Source organism: Equus przewalskii, chromosome 12 (genome assembly GCF_037783145.1).
Source record: "Equus przewalskii isolate Varuska chromosome 12, EquPr2, whole genome shotgun sequence".
Classification (NCBI taxonomy): Eukaryota; Metazoa; Chordata; class Mammalia; order Perissodactyla; family Equidae; genus Equus; species Equus przewalskii.
Window position 1 is genome coordinate 39,401,201 of NC_091842.1, and position 19,469 is coordinate 39,420,669.

The following is a 19,469-nucleotide window of genomic DNA, read 5'->3' on the forward strand; positions in this document are numbered from 1 at the left end:
CAGAAACTCGCCAGTGCTGCTAGTCATCTAGCACAGGAGACAGACTGGCCTGGCCTGTGCTGAGTGCAAGGGTCAGTGCTTGGGTGTCCTGAAGCGACAGCTTCGTGGAAGAGCGGGTTTGTGAGCTGGGCCTCAGGGGTCTGCAGCATTCAGAGGGCTGAAATGGGGTTTCTTGAAAACATGGTGGGTCCTGGTTCGTGACCAAGTGGAGAGAACTGACGCTCCCCACGCACACTGCCTGTGGACAGATGGTTAGCAGGAATCCAGGGCTCAGATAACGACAGATGCCACATCGATCAGACTGAAGACAGAGTCTGGCCCATTTAAGAAGGTACCTGCTACATGGTTCTTACATGAACGGCTTGATCCCCCTGCCCTAGTATGGGCTATTTGAGGGAAGAGACATGGAGTTGGGAAGGTGGGAAGTGACTTGGGGTCCTTACTGGCTTCACTGGCTCCTGGTGGAGACTGTGGACCTGGACGTGCAGCATTGGGTACACGCCCCCAGGAGAGGCTGGAGCCCTCACTCCTCAGAAGGTGTGCAGACTTGCAGAACGCCACCAACCCCAGCTTGAGAAGGAGATGTTGAGGGAGGGGTTAAAATAGGTAAAATGTCCCCAACCCAACCCCGTGCCAGCAGGGGGTCAAAGCAGGTTAAAAACCAGCCACTGCAGTAAAGAAACCGCCACAACTGGGGAATTGAGGTATCTAGGAAAAGGACCTTGACCTTTCCATAGAAATGAGACCTGACTCAGGAACTAGAAAATTAGGTCCAGCTAGTTGGTTGAAAAGGAAAGTGGTGGCAAAGAGCTGCCCTTCGCCAGCACCTGCAGTGAGGCTGGAGTTGCTGGGCCAGCGATGGGTGTCATGGTGCACAGTGGGCACAGGCCTTCCCTTCTGGGAGCTCTGCCCTGCCTCGCGATGGGGACTTGGTACAAGAAGAAAGCGTGCTGAGCCCTGGAGCAGTGAACCATTCACTAATCAAAAACTGTGTGACACCCACCCCTCGCTGTGATGTGACCAGACCTCCCAGGCCCATCCCACTTCCTGTGGCCCAGTCACGGCCTGAGCATGGTCACTCTAGATAATCAAAGGAGAACTACAGCCCAGCTATAGCAGGGCCAGGCAAGGGGCCCCAGAGGGCTGCACAACCCCGGAAAGGGCCCTGCCCTGGCAGGCAGAAAGCCTCAGGCTGCCAGTGAGTTGGGAAGGGCCGAGGTCCCTGCCTATCCGGCTCACCACAGCTGTGGGTGGAGAGAAAGCCCAGGAGTGAGAACTTCCATTGGAGACTCCATCCCCCAGGAGAGTCAGGAGAAAGGACGCCCAGCTACTCAGAGAGGAGCCAGAAAAGGAAGCCCGTGGACCAGTCCTGTCTGGTTGTAGGACATCCCCTGGAGGTGGGGAGAAAGTTGTTGGGGGAGGGCTGACTCCAGGATGTTCCCTGAGATTCCCAGGCGGGAGGCTGCTTCCTCTTGTGCTCAGGATCCAGCCACCCTGAGCTGTGCAGGGAGGAGCAGAGCAAGCCTCTGGGCCTTTCATGTGACAGATAACCCACCAGGCCACTGTGGTTTCCAGCATCCTGTGGGCGGCCTGGTTTCAGATGCCTTTGCTGCACCTCACGGCTGAGGCTGCAGCTGCCAGTGTGCGCTCTGCCTGCCTGGAGCCTCAGCAGCCTTCTCAAGGGCAGCCACCATGTGTCCCCCCAGGACCTGGAAAGTTGGCTGGCTGCTCAGAAAGCACCAATGGAAAGGAGTGGGGCAGAGGAGCATGTCACCATACGGAGCACTTCTAATCTGCTGCCTCAGTCCCCTCCTCTCGCCTCCATCACCCACAAACAGCTCTTGAGAACAGGCTAACACAAGCACACACTCCCTTCCACCTCCCCTTATGCACAAGCTGCTGCATCATTGTCCCCCACTACTCTTCTCTTCTAAAACCATCACTGGCTCCCACTGGCTTGCTGAGGAAAATTAAGGCCCCCATCACTTGGCTCCCACCTTGTCACCTGCTTCTCTCAGCAGCCCCACATTAAGTGGCTTGCTCCCTGTCATGGAGGATGTCCTGTATTTTTCCTCTATTGTAACTTTTCTTTTTTTAAAAAAAGATTTTATTTTTCCTTTTTCTCCCCAAAGCCCCCCAGTACATGGTTGTATATTTTAGTTGTGGGTCCTTCCAGTTGTGGCATATGGGACGGCACCTCAGCATGGCTTATTGAGCGGTGCCATGTCTGCGCCCAGAATCGGAACCAGCGAAACCCTGGGCTGCTGAAGCGTAGCGCGTGAACTTAACCACTCAGTCACGGGGCCGGCCCTCTATTGTAACTTTTCTTACATTGTTCACTCTGGGCCATGTCCCCCTGGCGCCCTCCCTCTCAGGGCAGCCCACGAGCTGAGGTCCACCTTCAGGGCCCTGAGTGAATTGCCACATTCTGCTCTTTTAGGGTGCAGCTGACCTGCCTTCAGGGGCCCTTGACCCACAGGAAGACATTGTGGAGTCCAGCCGGATCGAGGGTGCTTGTTGGGTGCTAGAGAGAAGGAAAGGAATGGGCTTAGAGAGGGCGACGAGGGCCATAGCCATATCAGAGCGTGCAGCCTGGATGTGGGAGGATGCAGTTCCTGCCCCGGCAAGGCCAGCTTCACACTGTGTGGCCTTGGGCAAGTCACTGACCACCCCCACAGTTCGCCTGGTTTCCTATCACCCCTAAGAAGCAAAGGTCTGCTGCTGCTGAGTCTGTTCTCCTCTGTGGCCTTGGCTGAACCACTTTCTCCTGGCATCGGGTCTGCAGTGGTGCTCAGTCCTTAAATCAAGACCCTGGTGGCACTTCCTGCCTCTTTGACTTATGGGGCGGTGACGAAGCCAGAGAGCTGGCCTGAGGCAGCTGTGGCTCATTGATTTGTCTGAGAGGCTGTTGGCTTTTGAACTCAGACAGGAAGGAGGGTTGAGGTGGAGCCCAGTACAGGAAGAGGTGAAGAGCCCCAGCTGCCGTGACAGCCGGTGGGCTCAGGGGACTGCAGGAGCTGGCGGGCCGCGTCCCTGCTGCCCTGCACGGTCAGCGCTTCCTGCTCCCTTCAGACAGGGCTTCACTCCTGCTCTGGACAGATCCTGAGGGCTCGGAGCCCAGCTGACGAGCCACAGAGATTCCCAGCACATCTCCACCACCACCCAGCTGCCCGTGTTCACTGGGGCAGGGCCAAGGCTGGGAGTGCCAGGATGGAGCTCCCCGGGTCCCCCATTCCTGGCATCCCCATGGCAACGAGGCCTACGAGGTAAGTTGAGTCCAGGCTGCCTTAGCGCAGAACGGGGGAGGAAGGGGAAACAGCTGGCAGGAAGGACCACGGCTTTTAAGGCCTGAGCCGCTCTGGGGAAGGGCGGCTGGGGTGACACAGGAAGGTGTCCCCATGGGTGCCGGGAGCTTCAGCACAGAGTCTGGTGAGTGCTCAGCACAGCTGGGCAAGACTAGTTCACGGTATGGAATAAACAAACGTGTGCTCAAGGACAGCCCATGACGGGCCAAGGGGGACAAAGCCCAGCTCCCCGGGTATGAGTGATGGGCTAGGAGGAGCAGGAAGTAGCCGGAAAGTGCCGCAGGCAGGCAGAAGTGATGGTGAGCAGTGCAGCCAGTGGTTAAACTTGGAATCGGCAGAGCTGGGCACCACTCCTGGCATCCTCCTTCTACCCATAAGATGGAGGTGACAATACCAGACCTGCCCCAGGGTCCTGAGGGCCAAGGGAGGCGGTGCAGGTGGGGTGGGGTCCAGCACCCAGTGCCTGCTCCATAAATGCCACCCTTGTGTTGGGTGAGCAGCCTCCAGGGGCCTCTCTCAGCCACACCTCAGATGGAGATGGAGGCTTATCGTTCTGAGAGGTAACCACGGAGACTTTCTCAGAAGAGGTGCCGCTGAGCTGAGCCAGGGGTGGCTGTGGGCTGTGGCATCCTCCGCTATGGCCATGCTCCTGGGGCCCCACGGTTCCTCCTGGTCCCCTCCGTGGATGTACATGCTTTCCCTGAGCCTAGGGGCTCACTCTTGGCCATTACAGGCCACGCTGCAGCTGGCTCCCAGGTAGGGGTTCAGGCTGGGAGAGGGGCGCTGTCTCAGGGGCACTGGGCTCCCCAGGATTGTGCCTCTCCCTGTCCAGGGGCCGGTGCAGTTAGGAGGGCTGTGTCCTGAGGTGAAGGCACCACTTCCTCCCTCCTCCTGGAAAGGCTGTTTGGTCTAAGTGGTCAGCGGCTATGGTGCTGGGGCCACCTCAAAGGGGCTGAGAACTGAACCCTCCGGCCCTGGGCGTTGGGGCAGGGGCAGGGAGTCAGGAGAGAGGAGCATCCAAGAGGCTGTGGCCTGAGATACAGGCAGCCCAGGTGGGAGGTCAGCCCTGCTGGGTCCCTTATAGTCACCAAGCGCAGGTGGGCGGAGGAGAGGCCAGTCGTTTGTGCACAGGCCAAGCAGACAGCTATGACTGAGGGAAGTGTAGGACAAGACGGGACTCGCTGGCAGAGACAATGAGTAAATTGGGACCTGGGTCTTCTCAGGGATCAGGCAGAAGCCCAGCTGTCAACCCTGAGGGACGGGGTCTGAGCAACACCAACACCAGGAAGCACTAGTCCTTAGCTGTGCCCTGCCCCACAGATGAAGCTCCGGAGGACACATGGGGGTGGGGAAGCTCTGTAGCAGGGAGGTGTCTGTGGTCCCCTAATCATCCCTGTGGCCTTGCCCTGCCCACTATAGGTCAGACCTTCTGCAGACTGACCAACCTCTGGCCTTTGGAACCCCCAACGTGATCCAAGCCCCTCTCCCAGTCCCACCCTCAGTCTTTCCCTCTGTCATCTGGGCTCACAGGGCCTCCTGCCACTCTCACAGGAGGCTGTCTGCACTGGGCAGAGTCTACCTGATCAGCCCCCGTGGTGTGTGTGGCCACTGGACCTCACCCTGCTCAGAGGCCTGTGGTAGGTTCCACCCTGCAGGGGCGGCATCTGGGGCTGCATGCAGGGCCTGTCCACACAGGTGGCCAGGTAGCTGCCGCATCGGGGGAGACCTCTCATCAACCTCTCACTCTGGCGCTGAGAGGTCATGGGAATGGGGTGGTTCCTGGTCCCCCTGTTGGGGTCTCCTCCCCTGTCCTTGTGGGGACACGGTGTCCAAAGGTGAAGGCCAGATTGGGGAGGGATGTATTATCTGAGTGCGGCCTAAGTAGAGATGCCAGATAAAATACAAGACATCCCATTAAATTTGAATTTTTGAGTTCTTTTTAAAAGTATTATATGGGATATACTTATATTAAGAGAATTATTTGTTGTATAACTGAAATTCAAATTTCACTGAGTGTTCTGTATCTCAATTTGCTAAATCTGGTAACCCTGTGCCCGAGGTCAGCGGGGCAAGAAAGATGGATGTCTGATCAGGAAGGAGAGTTGACCCTCAACACTGAGAGGCTAATGGGACTGGAGAGATGGGGGCGCTTGCCCCTCCCCACCCCGCGCCACCTCCCCAGGCAACACAGGCCCTGCCTCTTCCTCCCCTTGTCACTTTCCCAGCCTCTCTCTGGTCCAGTGGTTCTCAACTCTGGTTGCTCATTAGAATCACCTGGGTAACTTTTAAAAAAATATATCCATGTCAGGGCCCTACCCCAAACCAACTAAGTCTCTGGGCGGTCAGGCTGAGCAGTGGCTTTTTAAAAATAGTGCTCCACAGGGTGACCATAGGATCCAGCAATTCCACTTCTGGTTACATATACCCAAAAGAATTGAAAACGGGGACTCGAGGAGCACCTGACCCTCAGGCATGGTGGTGGGGGGGGGGGGGTCAGGGAATGCTCCTGGAAGAGTAGTACATGGAAGGATCCAGGAGATAAACCAAGAAACCTAGAAGAGAAGAAAGGGATCAAGACAGAGGGAATCCAGAGGGTTTCTATTTACAGTTTTGCTACTGCTGGGCAGTGTGAGCAAGATGGGCTCTCTGTTCCCTCCTTTGAATGCATCAGAAAAAAATGAAAGAAAGCAGGGACTCTAGCAGAGTCAATCAATGCTCATAGCAGCATTATTCACAAGACCAAAAAGGTAGAAACAACCTAAGTGTCCATTGATGGATAAATGAATAAACAAAATGTGGTCTATCCATAAAATGGAATATTATTCAGTAAAGGAGTGAAATTCTGATACATGTTACAACATAGATGAGCCTGGAAAACATTATGCTCAGTGAAAGAGGCCAGATGCAAAAGGACAAGTACTGCATGATTGCCCTTATGTAAGGTACCTAGAGGAGTCAAACTCACAGAGACAGAAAGTAGAACAGTGGGTGCCAGGGGCTGGGGGAGGGGCAATGAGGAGTTAGTGTTTAGTGAGCACAAAGTTTCCATTTGGGAGGATGAAAAAGTTCTGGAGATGTATGGTGGTGATGGCCACACAACGTTGTGAATGTACATAATGTGACTGAATCGGACACTTAAAAAATGGTTAAAATGGTAAATTTTGTTATGCATATTTGATCACAATATAAAATTTAAATTTAAAAAATAGTGCTCCAGGCAATGTCCTGCCAGAGCTGAGAAGCACTGAGCCTGGCCCTTCTTCAACGTGGTCCCCTCCTGCTCCTGGCCACCACCTCACCCCAGCAGCAGCGCAGTTTTCACCTGGTAGGTGCACCTGGACATCCAATGACAGGAGGCTGTGTCCAACCCTGGGCCATGCCCTGACGTCCCCCAGTCAAAGAGCAGGACAGAGGCCTTAGTGTCTTGGCCTCGTGCACTCAGAGGTCGCATGGCATTGCTTCATTTTGGTTTACATACATTAGAATGTTTAGATAGCTGCTAGTATAGTATAACTTTTTTAATTGAGGTATAACTTACACATAGTAAAGCGTGCTCAATGGAGTTTTATATATGTATACACCTGCGTGTACACCATCCAGATCAATATATAGAAGTTTCCAGCACCCTAGAAGGCTCCCTTATGCCCCTGTCTCCTCAGAACCACCCCCAAAGGTAACCACTGTTTTGACTTCTATTATTTCAGATTGGTTGGGCCTGACTTTAAACTCTCCATAAATAGAGTCACAAAGTATGTTCTCTTTGGTGTCAGACTTCTTTCCTTCAACATGTCTGTGAGAGTCAGCCATCCTGTTGAGTATGTCAGTAGTTTGTTCTTTTTCTTACTATGTAGGATTTAATTGTAGGAACAAACCAAAAAAAAAAATCCCATTCTATTGTTAATGGACATTAATTGTTTCCACTTTTTTGGACATTATGAAGAAAGCTGCTATGAACATACTGATACTGTGTTTTGGTAGACATAAACACTTGTTTCTGTTGGGTATATACCCAGGAGGAGAATTGCTGGGTCACAGAAATAGGCATATTTAGCCCATTACTACCAAACATTTCTCCAAGTGATTTTTAAAAATTTTATTGAGGTTGGAGCTGGCCCAGTGGCGCAGCAGTTAAGTTCACACATTCCACTTTGGCGGCCTGGGGTTCGCTGGTTTGGATCCCAGGTGCAGACATGGTACCGCTTGGCAAGCCGTGCTGTGGTAGGCGTCCCACATATAAAGTAGAGGAAGATGGGCATGGATGTTAGCTCAGGGCCAGTCTTCCTCAGCAAAAAGAGAAGGATTGGCAGCAGATGTTAGCTCAGGGCTAAGCTTCCTCAAAAAAAATTTATTGAGGTCATAATAGTTTATAACTGTGATATTTCAGTTGTACATTATTATTTGTCAGTCACCATATAAATGTGCTCCTTTACCCCTTACACCCATCCTGCCAACTCCCTTCCCCTCTGGTAACCACTAATCTGTTCTCTTTGTCCAGGTGTTAGTTTATCTTCCACATATGAGTGAAATCATATGGTGTTTGTCTTTCTCTGTTTGGCTTATTTCACTTAACATAATACCCTCGAGGTTCATCCATGTTGTTGCAATGGGATGATTTTGGTTTTTTATGGCTAAGTAGTATTCCATCATATATATATACCACATTTCTTTATCCAATCATCAGTTGATGGGCACTTAGGTTGCTTCCACATCTTGACTATTGCAAAGAATACTGCAATAAACATGGGCGTGCATAAGTCTCTTTGAATTGTTGATTTCAAGTTCTTTGGATGAATACCCCAGTAGTGGGATAGCTGGGTCGTATGGTATTTCTATTTTCAATTTTTTAAAAAATCTCCATACTGTTTTCTATAGTGGCTGCACCAGTTTGCATTCCCACCAGCAGTTTATGAGGGTTCCCTTCTCTCCACACTCTCTCCAACATTTGCTATTTTTCGTCTTGGTGATTATAGCTATTCTAACAGGTGTGAGGTGATATCTAAGTGAAGTTTTGATTTGCATTTCCCTGATGATTAGTGATGTTGAACATCTGTTCATGTGCCATTTGTCCATCTGTATATCATCCTTGGAAAATGTCTCTTCATAGCCTCTGCCCATTTTTTGATTGAGTCGTTTGCTTTTTTGTTGCTCAGTTGTGAGTTTTTTATATATTATGCAGATAAACCCCTTGTCAGATATATGATTTGCAAATATTTTCTCCCAGTTGGTGAGTTGTCTTTTCGTTTTGCTCCTGGTTTCCTTTGCTGTGCAGAAGCTGTTTAGTCTGATGAAGTCCCATTTGTTTTTTTTCTTTTGTTTCCCTTGCCTGAGTAGACACGGTATTTGAAAAGATCCTTCTAAGACTGATGTCAAAGAGTGTACTGCCTATATTTTCTTCTAGGAGTTTTATGATTTAACGTCTTACCTTCAAGTCTTTGATTCATTTTGAGTTAATTTTTGTGTATGGTGAAAGATAATGGTCTACTTTCATTCTCCTGCATGTGGCTGTCCAGTTTTCCCAACACCATCTTTGAAGAGACTTAACTTTCTCCATTGTATGTTCTTAGCTCCTTTGAAGAAGATTAGCTGTCCGTAGATGTGTGGTTTTATTTCTGGGCTTTCATTCTGTTCCATTGATCTGTGTGTCTATTTTTGTACCAGTATCATGCTGTTTTGATTACTATAGCTTTGTATTATATATATATATATATATTTTTAAAAGATTTTATTTTTTTCCTTTTTCTCCCCAAAGCCCCCCAGAACATAGTTGTATATTCTTCGTTGTGGGTCCTTCTAGCTGTAGCATGTGGGACGCTGCCTCAGCATGGTTTGATGAGCAGTGCCATGTCCGCGCCGAGGATTCGAACCAAGAAAACACTGGGCCGCCTGCAGCAAAGCACGAAAACTTAACCACTCGGCCATGGCGCCAGCCCCTTTTCTCAAGGCTCTTTATGCCCTTTCCTTTTCTTTCGGGTATGAGGGCCTTCTTGATAATTTCTTGTAGGGGGTGTCTTGTGGCAACGAACTCCCTCAGCTTTTATTTATCTGGTAAAGTTTTTATTTCTCCATCATATCTGAAGGATATTTTCACTGGATAGAGTATTCTTGGTTGAAAGTTTTGTTCTTTCAGAATTTTGAATATATCTTTCCACTCTCTCCTGGCCTGCAAGCTTTCTGCTGAGAAATCCACTGAAAGCCTGATGGGGTTCCTTTGTAAATTATTTTCTTCTGCCTTGTTGCCCTTAATATGTTTTCTTTGTGATTGACTTTTGCCAGTTTTACTACTATCTGCCTTGGAGAAGGTCTTTTACATTGATGTAATTAGGAGTTCTATTAGCTTCTTTTACTTGTAATTCCAGCTCCTTCTCTAGGTTTGGGAAGTTGTCAGCTATTATTTCTCTGAACAAGCTCTCTGTTCCTTTCTCCCTCTATTCTCCCTCTGAAATATCTATAATCGTTATGTTGCATGTCCTAATTGAGACAGATATTTCTCAGGGAACTTCTCCATTTCTTTTTAGCCTTCGTTCTCTCTCCTCCTCCATCTGAAGCATTTCTATATTTCTGTCCTCCAAATTGCTAATTCTGTCCTCCATAATATCAGCTCTGTTATTCAAGGACTCCAGACTTTTCTTTATTTCGTTCACTGTGTTTTTCATCTCCAATATTCCTGATTTGTTTTTCTTCATAGTTTCAATCTCTTTGATGAAGTCCCTGTATTCATTAATTTTATTCCTGATTTCATTGAACTATCTCCCTAAATTTTCTTGTAACTCGTTGAGTTTTTTTTATGATAGCTATTTTTAATTCTTTCTCATTTAGATGGTAAATTTCTGTGCCTTCATGGTTGACTTCTGGGTGCCTGTCATTTTCCTTCTGGTATGGAGTATTAATCTACCTCCTCATATTATTTGTTGGGGTGGATTTTTCCTTCACATATTGGTGGTATTTGGTCGCAGATTCTACCTGCTGCCACTGTGAGGGGGCAGGAGCTGTGTATTCTGAGCCCACTGCAATCTCTGGCATCTGCACCTGTCCTTTGAAATCTATGCTGACAGGGCCTGTCTGTGATTGTCTGCTCACTGCTGCTGCTTTACTAACGTATGTGCAGGCACTCTGGCAGGGGTCCCTTGCTATGGCCAACCTCCTCTGTGTGGAGCTTTCCCATGGCTGGGAGGCAATTTGGAGAGTGAAGGCATTCCCACAGAGAGCTGCACCTCCCCTCTTCCTCTGAGAGCCACCTGCAGTCTGGTGCCCTAGGTCACTGCCAGAGAGGGAGAGGTGATCCCCTCACCTCTTTCTACTTCCTCTCAGTGGACCAGCACCTCCACCTTCAGATGTATGACTCTGTGGGTCTCTCAGACATCTCTTCTGTTGTGTGAATGTCCTCTGTTGGCTTATGAATGTCCTTTTTGTTGTATCTTAGAGGGGAGAGTCTAAGGGAAGAGCTCACTCTGCCATGATGCTGACATCACTCCTCCCAAAGTGATCTTAATTTGCATTTCTCTAATGACTAATGATATTCTCTTTTGTGATGTGTCTTAAATATTTTGGCTTTTTAATTGAGCCGTCAGTTTCTTACTGATTTTTTACATGTTTGGGACATCACCTCCTAGTCAGTGGTTTGCTTTTTCACTCTTTAACACTATCTTCTAATGAACAGACATTCTTAATTTAATTAATTAATTAATTAATTAATTATTTTTTTGAGGAAGATTAGCCCTGAGCCAACATCTGCCAATTCTCCTCTTTTTGCTGAGGAAGACTGGCCCTGAGCTAACATCCATGCCCATCTTCCTCTACTTTACATGTGGGACGCCTACCACAGCATGGCTTGCCACGTGGTGCCATGTCCACACCTGGGACCCAAACCAGTGAACCCCGGGCTGCCGAAGCAGAACATGTGCAGTTAACCACTGCACCACTGGGCCAGCCCCCAGACATTCTTAATTTTAATGAATCCCAATATGGCATTCTTTTTTTTCATGGTAAGTGCTTTCTGTGTTCTGTTTAGCCTTTACCTAGCCCGAGTTCATAAGGATATTCTCCTGTATTTTTCCTAAAGGCTTGATTGTGTTAGCATTCGCATGTAGATCTATGATCCAGCTTGAATTAATTTTTGTGTATGGTGTGAGGTAGGGGTCAAGGCTCATTATTCCCATATGAATATCTCATTAGCCAGCACAATTTAATGCAAAGCCTATTCTTTCCCCACTGAATTGCAGTGGAGCTCTTGTTGTAAATCAGGTGACCATATGTGTGTGGATCTGTTTCTGGACCCTCTGTTCTATTGCATTGGTCTATTCGTCTGCCCTTGTACCAATACGTATAGCTCTGTACTAAGTCTTGAGTAGTGTAAGTCCTCCAGCTTTGTTCTTCTTTTTCAAAATTATTTTGGCTATTCAGGGCCTTTTGCATTTACATAAATGTTTTAGAATTGGCTTGCCAATTTCCACCCTCCCCTTTCCCCCAAAAAAAAATCCTGTTGGGATTTTGATTGGGATGTCACTCAATCTATAGATCAATTTGGGGAGAACTGACATTTTAATAATATTGAGTCTTCCAATGCATAAACATGGTAAGTCCCTCCTTTAGGTTTTCTTTAATTTCTCTTAGTAATGTTTTACAGTTTTCAGTGTAGAGGTCTTGCAAATATTTTGCTAGGTTTATTCCTAGATATTTGACTTTTTAAATGGTATTTTAAAGTTTTATTTTTGATTTGATTGTTGCTAGTAAGTAGAAATATAAATGATCTTTTTATGTATTGATCTTGCGTCCAGAAACCTTGCTGAGTTCACCTATTAGTTCTAATAGTTCAATTGTAGATTTTCAATGTATACAATCATGTTAACTGTGAATAGTGATAGTTTTATTTTTTCCTTTTCCAATCTTGATACCTTTTATTTCTTTCATTTGCCCTATTCCACTAGAAACTATTTTTTTCTAAAAAAAAAAAAAAAAGCACCCAAACCATCAACCAGAAGAGATTACCCCTGGGGAATGGAAGTTAGGTATATACTTTACCTACTTTTGTATTATTTAAATGTTTTTAATGAGCATGTATTACTTTTGTAATTCTGTAAGCAATCTATTTAAATGAGAGGGGAAGCAATATGTTTTCAGCAAAATCTAAGCAATTGAAATTCACAAAATAAGAAACAATTCCTTAATCCCACTATCATATATTTCCAGCTTTTCTATAACCAGACAAAAATAGTATCCTATAAAAAACAAAAAAGCTATCCTATCATAATTCTCCTCTGTATCTTGATTTTTTTCCCACATAAAAATACATTGTAAAACATCCAGGAAGCTCAACAAACTCCAAGTAAGATTAACTCAAAGAGACCCACACGAAGACACATTATAATCAAACTTTCAAAAGAAAAAGACAAAAACAGAATCTTGAAATCAGCAAGAGAGAAGCAAATAATCACATATAAGGGATCCTCAATAAGATTATCAGCAGATTTCTCATCAGCAACTTTGGATGTCAGAAAACAGTAGGCTGATATATTCAAAGTTCTCAAAGAAAAAAAACTCAGAGTCCTATATCATGCAAAACTGTCCTTTAAAAGTAAGGTAGAAATTAAGACATTCCCAGATAAACAAAAGCTGAGGGAATTTGTGACCCCTTGACCTGCCCTGCAAGAAATGCTTATGGGAGTCCTGCAGGGTGAAATGAAAGGACACTAGACAATAGTAACTCAAAGCCCTATGGAGAAATAAATATCTCAATAAAGGTAAATACATAGGCAATTAAAAACACTAGCATTACTGTAACAATGCTTTGTAACTGCACTTTTTTTTTTTCTCCATGGTTTAAGAGATTAATACATTTAAAGGGAAAATAATTATTAGTGTATAAGTTAATATTACTGTAACTTTGGTTTATAACTCCAAATATTATTTTCTACATAACTTAGGAGACTAACGACTTAAAAAAATTATAAGTTTATATTTTGGGGCACACAGTCTATAAAGATGTAAAACTGTGACATCAACAACCAAAAGAGATGAGGACAGAGCCGTAAAGGAACAAAGCTTTTGCATGTTATTGAAGTTAAGCTGATATAAATTCAAATTAGAGTTATAACTTTAGGATGTTAAATGTAATCCCATGGTAACCACAAGGAAAACTGCTATAATATATATACAAAAGGAAATGAGAAAGGAATTTAAACATTTCACTACAAAAAATCAACTAAACACAAAAGAAGATAGTAACACAAAATGAGAAAAAAAGCTACAAGGCATAAAGACAACAAATAGCTCAATGATGGAAGGAAGTCCCTCCTTATCAGTAATTACTTTAAATGTAAATGAATTAAACTCTCCAATCAAAAGACAGAGATTGGCAGAATGGATAAAAATACATGATCCAAATATATGCTGTCTACAACAGATTCACTTGAAATCCAAAGACACAAATAGTTTGAAAGTAAAAGGTTGGAAAAAGTTGAAAGTTGAAAATAGTAACCAAAAGAGAGCAGGGGTGGCAATACTGATATCAGATGAAATAGACTTTAAATTAAAAAAAGTTTACAAGATAGAAAGAAGGACATTATATATTAATAAAAGGTTCAAAAACAGCAAGAATACATAATGATTATAAACATTATGCACCTATTGACAGAACTTCAAAATATATGAAGCAAAAACTGACAGAATTGAAGGGAGAAATAGACAGTTCTACAATAATGGGTGGAGACTTCAATACCCAGCTTACACTAATGGGTAGAACAAACATACAGAAGACAAATAAGGAAACAGAAGACTTAACACAATAAACCAACTAGATCTAACAGACACGCACAGAACACTCTACCCAACAATGACAGAATGTGCATTCTTCTCAAGAGCACACAGAACATTTTCCAGGATAGAGCATATGTTAGGCCACAAATTCAGTCAATATATTTTAAAAGATAGCTGTCATACAAAGTATCTTCTCCAACCACAACCAGATGAAGTTAGAAATCAATAACAAAAGGAAAACTGGAAGATTGTGGAAATTAAACAACACACTTTAAAATAACTAACACATTAAAGAATAAATCACAAGGGAAATTAGAAAATACTCACAGATGAATGAAAATGAAAACACAACGTAACAAACTTATGGGACACAGTGAAAGCAGTGCTAAGGGGGAGATTGATAGCTATAAACACATTAAAAAACAAATAAACAACCTAACTTTACAACTTAAGGAACTAGAAAAATAAGAACAAACTAAACCCAAAGCTAGCAGAGAGAAGGAAATAATAAAGATTAGAGACAAACAAACTAGAGAATAGAAAAACAATAGAGAATAATCAAAGACACCAAAAGTTGGTTCTTCAAAAAGATCAACAAAATTGACAAATCTTTACCTAGATGGACTAAGAAAAAAGAGAGAAGACTCAGATTACTAAAATCAGAAAGGAAAGCGGGAAAGTTACTACCCATTCTACAGAAATAAAAAGGAATATAAGAATGTACTATGAACAACTGTACGCCAACAAATTGAACAACCTAGTTGAAATGGACAAATTCATAGAAACACAAGACCTACCAAAACTAAATCACAAAGAAATAGAAAATCTGAATAGATCTATAACTAGTAAGGAGACCTATAAGTAAGGAGTAATCAGTAATCAAAAATCTCCCAACAAAGAAAAGCCCTGGACCTGATGACTTCACTGGTGAATTCTACCAATCATTTAAAGAAGTAATACCAGTCCTTCTCAAACTTTTCCAAAAAATCTGATGAGAAGGGAATACTTTCTAACTCATTCTGTGAGGCCAGCATTACCCTGATACCAAAGCCAAAGACAATACAAGAAAAGAAAACTGCAGACCAACATACCTTATGAATATTGATACAAAAATCCTCCACAGAAACCAAGTGGAACTAATTCCTGGAATGCAAGGATGGTTCAACACAGGAAAATTGATCGATGTAATATGCCACATCAACAGAATAAAAGGAAAAAATTATCACTTCAATTGATGCATAAAAAGCACTTGACAAAATTAAACTCCCTTTCATGATAAAAACGCTCAACAAACTGGGAATAGGAGGAATCTACCTTCACATAATAAAAGCCATATATGAAAAACCCACAGCAATAATCATACTCAATGGTGAAAGATGGAACTCATTTCCTCTAGGATGAGGAACAAGGTAAAGATGCCTGCTTTCACCACTTCTGTTCAACATAGTACAGTCATCCCCCCATATCCACGAGTTTTGCATCTGCAGATTCAACCACCCATGGATTGAAAGGCCTTTGATGGTTGCGCCTGCACTGAACACGTACAGACTTTTTTTTTGCTGTCCTTATTCCCTAAACCTAGTTAGGTTGGGTTGGACATCACCTACCTAAAATTCATTGCACTCAAGTCTCCAACATCACTATGAACTGAATGGCTGAAAAATGCTATTTTACTTGTCGCTAAGCTGCTTTTAGCATTTTCTATGTGAAAAGGTTCGGCCTGAGTTAAAATGCCCAGGAACCCCAAGGCAAATCCAAGGTCAGGGAGTGTGTTGAATCCTTGGGGCTGTAGCCAGTGAACCCCTCTTAAGAGAGTAACATTGAAACCCAGAGAACCGCAGGGCTGGAAGGCATGGGTTGCACCCATTTCAGTGAGCTGCTGCCAGCAGAAGTAGTAGGTATGACCTCTACCCAGCTCCATGTCCTGTTTTCTCTCTTAGACCCATGGACAAAGGATGGCCCACCCTCACTGCCTGAGTTCCTGGGGCCCTGCTGCAAGGGCTGCCGTGAGCTGGACATCTTGCCTCTGCAGGTGATGAGAGAAGGGGGACTGGGGTGGGCTTGGGTTCCTCAAGTGTCCGCCTTGGTTTAGGCAGGGGGACACAGAGGGGGGTGGTCAGCCTTGACAACGGGAGCCACTCAAGTCCCGGAGAGGAAAAGGAATGAGATGGGACTGGGGCATGGCTTTGCCTCTTAGCATCACTGTCCCTAGCAGAAAACAGTGCTGCCTGGGGGTCAGGAGACCCCAGGAAAACAGAGTAAGAAAAGCAGCTGTGCAACTGCTCTGAGAACCTGCTTTCCCATCTTTTTCAACCCTACCTTCCTCCTTCCCTTCCTCTCTTTTCCCTCCCTCCCTCCCTCCTTCCTTTTTTAATTAATAGAACTTTAGTTTTCAGAGCAGTTTTAGGTCACAGAAGAATGGAGCGGAAAGTACAGAGATTTCCACATACCCCCTTCCCCCACTACCCGTGCGCATCTTCCCCAGCTATGAACATCCCCCACCAGAGTGGCACATTGTTATAACCGATGAACCTACACTGACATGTCCTTATCACCCAGGGCCCAGAGTTTACACTAGGGTTCACTCTTGGTGTTATACATTCTGTGGGTTTGGACAAATGTGTAAAGACATGTATCCACCACTGTGGTATCATACAGAGTAGTTTCACTGCCCTAAATCCTCTGTGCTCTGCCAACTCATCCCTCCCTCTTTGCCCCAAACCCCTGGCAACCACTGATCTTTGTACTGTCGCCATAGTTTTGCCTTTTCCGTCATGTTATAGAGTTAGAATCATACAGCTTGCAGCCTTTCTAGACTGGCTTCTTTCATTCTCCCTTTCTTGTGAGTGGACCCGCTCATAACCTCATCACCATTTCCAGGTTACAAATGAGGACACCATGGCACAGAGAGCTCAGGCGGCCTGCCCAGTGTCACAAAGCCTGTAAGTGGAAGAGCTCAGGTTCAAGTCCAGGGCCCTGGCTCTTATCCATTTGGCCCCCTGAATCTGAGTGGTGCTACTGGCATCAGGAACTACTCTCACCATCCAGGAACAAACAGCCCTTCCAGCTCCTTCCTAGAGGCCAAACTGAGGGCCACCCAAAGTCTGGGGAAGGAGAAAGGGTGGGTCCCTTCCCGTCCCTGGAGGTCCGCTCACTTGTCCCAGGCCACTGGGTGGGACACAGCAGGCGGCAGGTTCAGGCTCTCTCTTCACAGCTCCTGGCGGCAATCCCAGACTCCATGAGGAAGCAGGAGGTGCGGACAGGTGGGGAGACTGGCCAGGGCCACAGTGCCAGCTCCCCAGCTGAGCAGGTGAAAGCCCTCGTGGACCTGCTGGCCGGGAAGGGTGGTCAGGGCTCCCTGGCCCCACAGACCCCCGACAGAGCACTGGACTCCCCGCTGGGGCCCCACAGCAATGGTAGGTAGACAGAGGGGTATCCCTGGGCCCTCTTTCTACCTTCCCTTTCCTCGCCCTTCTTAGCCCTCCCCTCTGGCCTCTATCCTGCAGACTGGAGAATACAGAAGCACCGCGAGGCCCTGCTGAGCAGGGTAAGAGGCAGCCCGGAGCTGGGCAGCCCCTCGCCCAGGCTGTCCAGCCTCCTCCTGGTGGAGGGCCTGACGGACCTGCAGCTGAAGGAACATGACTTCACGCAGGTGGAGGCTACACGCGGGGGCTGGCGCTCCACCAAGACCATCGCCCTGGACAGGCTTTTCCTGCCTCTATCTCGGGTGTCCATCCCACCTCGGATCTCCATCACCATCGGGGTGGCCGGTGTGGGCAAGACCACCTTGGTGAGGGACTTTGTCTGCCTCTGGGCCCGGGGGCAGGTCGGTAAGGACTTCTCACTGGTGCTGCCTTTGAGCTTCCGGGATCTCAACCCCCATGAGAAGCTGTCTGCAGACAGACTTGTCCGCTCTGTCTTCCCTCATATTGGGGAGCTTGGCCTGGCAGGAGCAACCAGGGTCCTCCTGATCCTGGACGGCCTGGATGAATGTAAGACGCCTCTGGACTTCTCCAACACTGTGGCCTGCACTGATCCCAAGAAGGAGATCCAGGTGGACCACTTGATCACCAACATCATCAGGGGCAATCTCTTCCCAGAAGTTTCTGTCTGGGTCACCTCCCGCCCCAGTGCGGCTGGCCAGATTCCTGGGGGCCTAGTGGACCGGATGACTGAGATCCGGGGTTTTAACGACGAGGAAATTCAAGTGTGTTTGGAGCAGCTGTTCCCCGAGGACCAGGTCCTCTTGGGCTGGGTCCTGAGCCAGGTGCAGGCCGACAGGGCCCTCTACCTGATGTGTACCATCCCAGCCTTCTGCCGGCTCACAGGTTTGGCGCTGGGCCACTTATGCCGCAACAAGCCAGAGCCCCAGGACACAGAACTGTGGCCTCCAAGGACCCTGTGTGAGCTCTACTCTTGGTACTTCAGGATGGCTCTTGGTGGGGAGGGGCAGGAGAAGGGTAAGGCGAGCCCTCGCATCGAGCAGCTGGCCCATGGCGGCCGCAAGATGGTGGGGACACTAGGCCGGCTGGCCTTCCATGGGCTGGTCAAGAAGAAGTACGTGTTCTATGAGCCAGACCTGAAGGCGTTTGGCGTGGACCTGGCTCTGCTGCAGAGCGCCCTGTGCAGCTGCTTCCTGCAGCGGGAGGAGAGCTTGGCCTCCTCGGCAGCCTACTGCTTCACCCACCTGTCCCTGCAGGAGTTCGTGGCGGCCACATACTACTATAGCGCCTCCAAGAAGGCCATCTTCGACCTCTTCACCGAGGGTGGCGTGTCCTGGCCTCGGCTCGGCTTCCTCACGCATTTCAGAGGCGCGGCCCAGCGTGCCATGCAGGCTGAGGACGGACGGCTGGACGTGTTCCTGCGCTTCCTCTCGGGCCTCTTGTCTCCAAGGGTCAATGCCCTGCTGGCCGGCTCCCTGCTGGCCCAGGGTGAGCACCAGGGCTACCGGGCCCAGGTGGCCGAGCTCCTCCAGGGCTGCCTGCGCCATGACACAGCGGTCTGCGCCCGGGCGATCAATGTCCTGCACTGCCTGCATGAGCTGCAGCACACGGAGCTGGCCCGTGGCGTGGAGGAGGCCCTGGAGAGCGGAGGTCTGGCCAGGCTGACTGGCCCCCATCACCGTACCGCCCTGGCCTACCTCTTGCAGGTGTCGGACACTTGCGCCCAGGAGGTCAACCTGTCCCTACACCTCAGCCAAGGCGTCCTGCAAAGTCTGCTGCCCCAGCTGCTCTACTGCCGGAGCCTGAGGTGGGCACCCGGGTAGGGGCGCAGGGTGTGTGGGCAGAAGAGAGAGCGGAGGACCTGAAGCTTCCTCCCCTCCACCATGCCCCTCTGGATCAGGGTTCTGCAGCTGCCATAACAAAGGACCACAGCTGAGTGGCTTAAAACAACAGAAACTTATTCGCTCAC

At 47.5% G+C, this 19,469-nt stretch overlaps 1 protein-coding gene across 4 annotated transcripts in view; it reads left to right on the forward strand.

The window, feature by feature from the left end:
• The first annotated feature begins 2,637 nt into the window (after positions 1-2,637).
• Positions 2,638-19,469, forward strand: part of NLRC3 (NLR family CARD domain containing 3) — a 35,161-nt gene continuing 18,329 nt past the window's right edge. For all 4 annotated transcript variants that reach the window (XM_008523393.2, XM_070568622.1, XM_008523394.2 and 1 more), the window contains exons 1-5: positions 2,638-3,266; positions 15,998-16,089; positions 16,938-16,999; positions 17,272-17,473; positions 17,564-19,307. In XM_008523393.2, the coding sequence (XP_008521615.1) occupies positions 17,296-17,473; positions 17,564-19,307 (1,922 nt within the window). In that variant the 5' untranslated portion in view covers positions 2,638-3,266; positions 15,998-16,089; positions 16,938-16,999; positions 17,272-17,295. The remainder of the gene's footprint in view (positions 3,267-15,997; positions 16,090-16,937; positions 17,000-17,271; positions 17,474-17,563; positions 19,308-19,469) is intronic.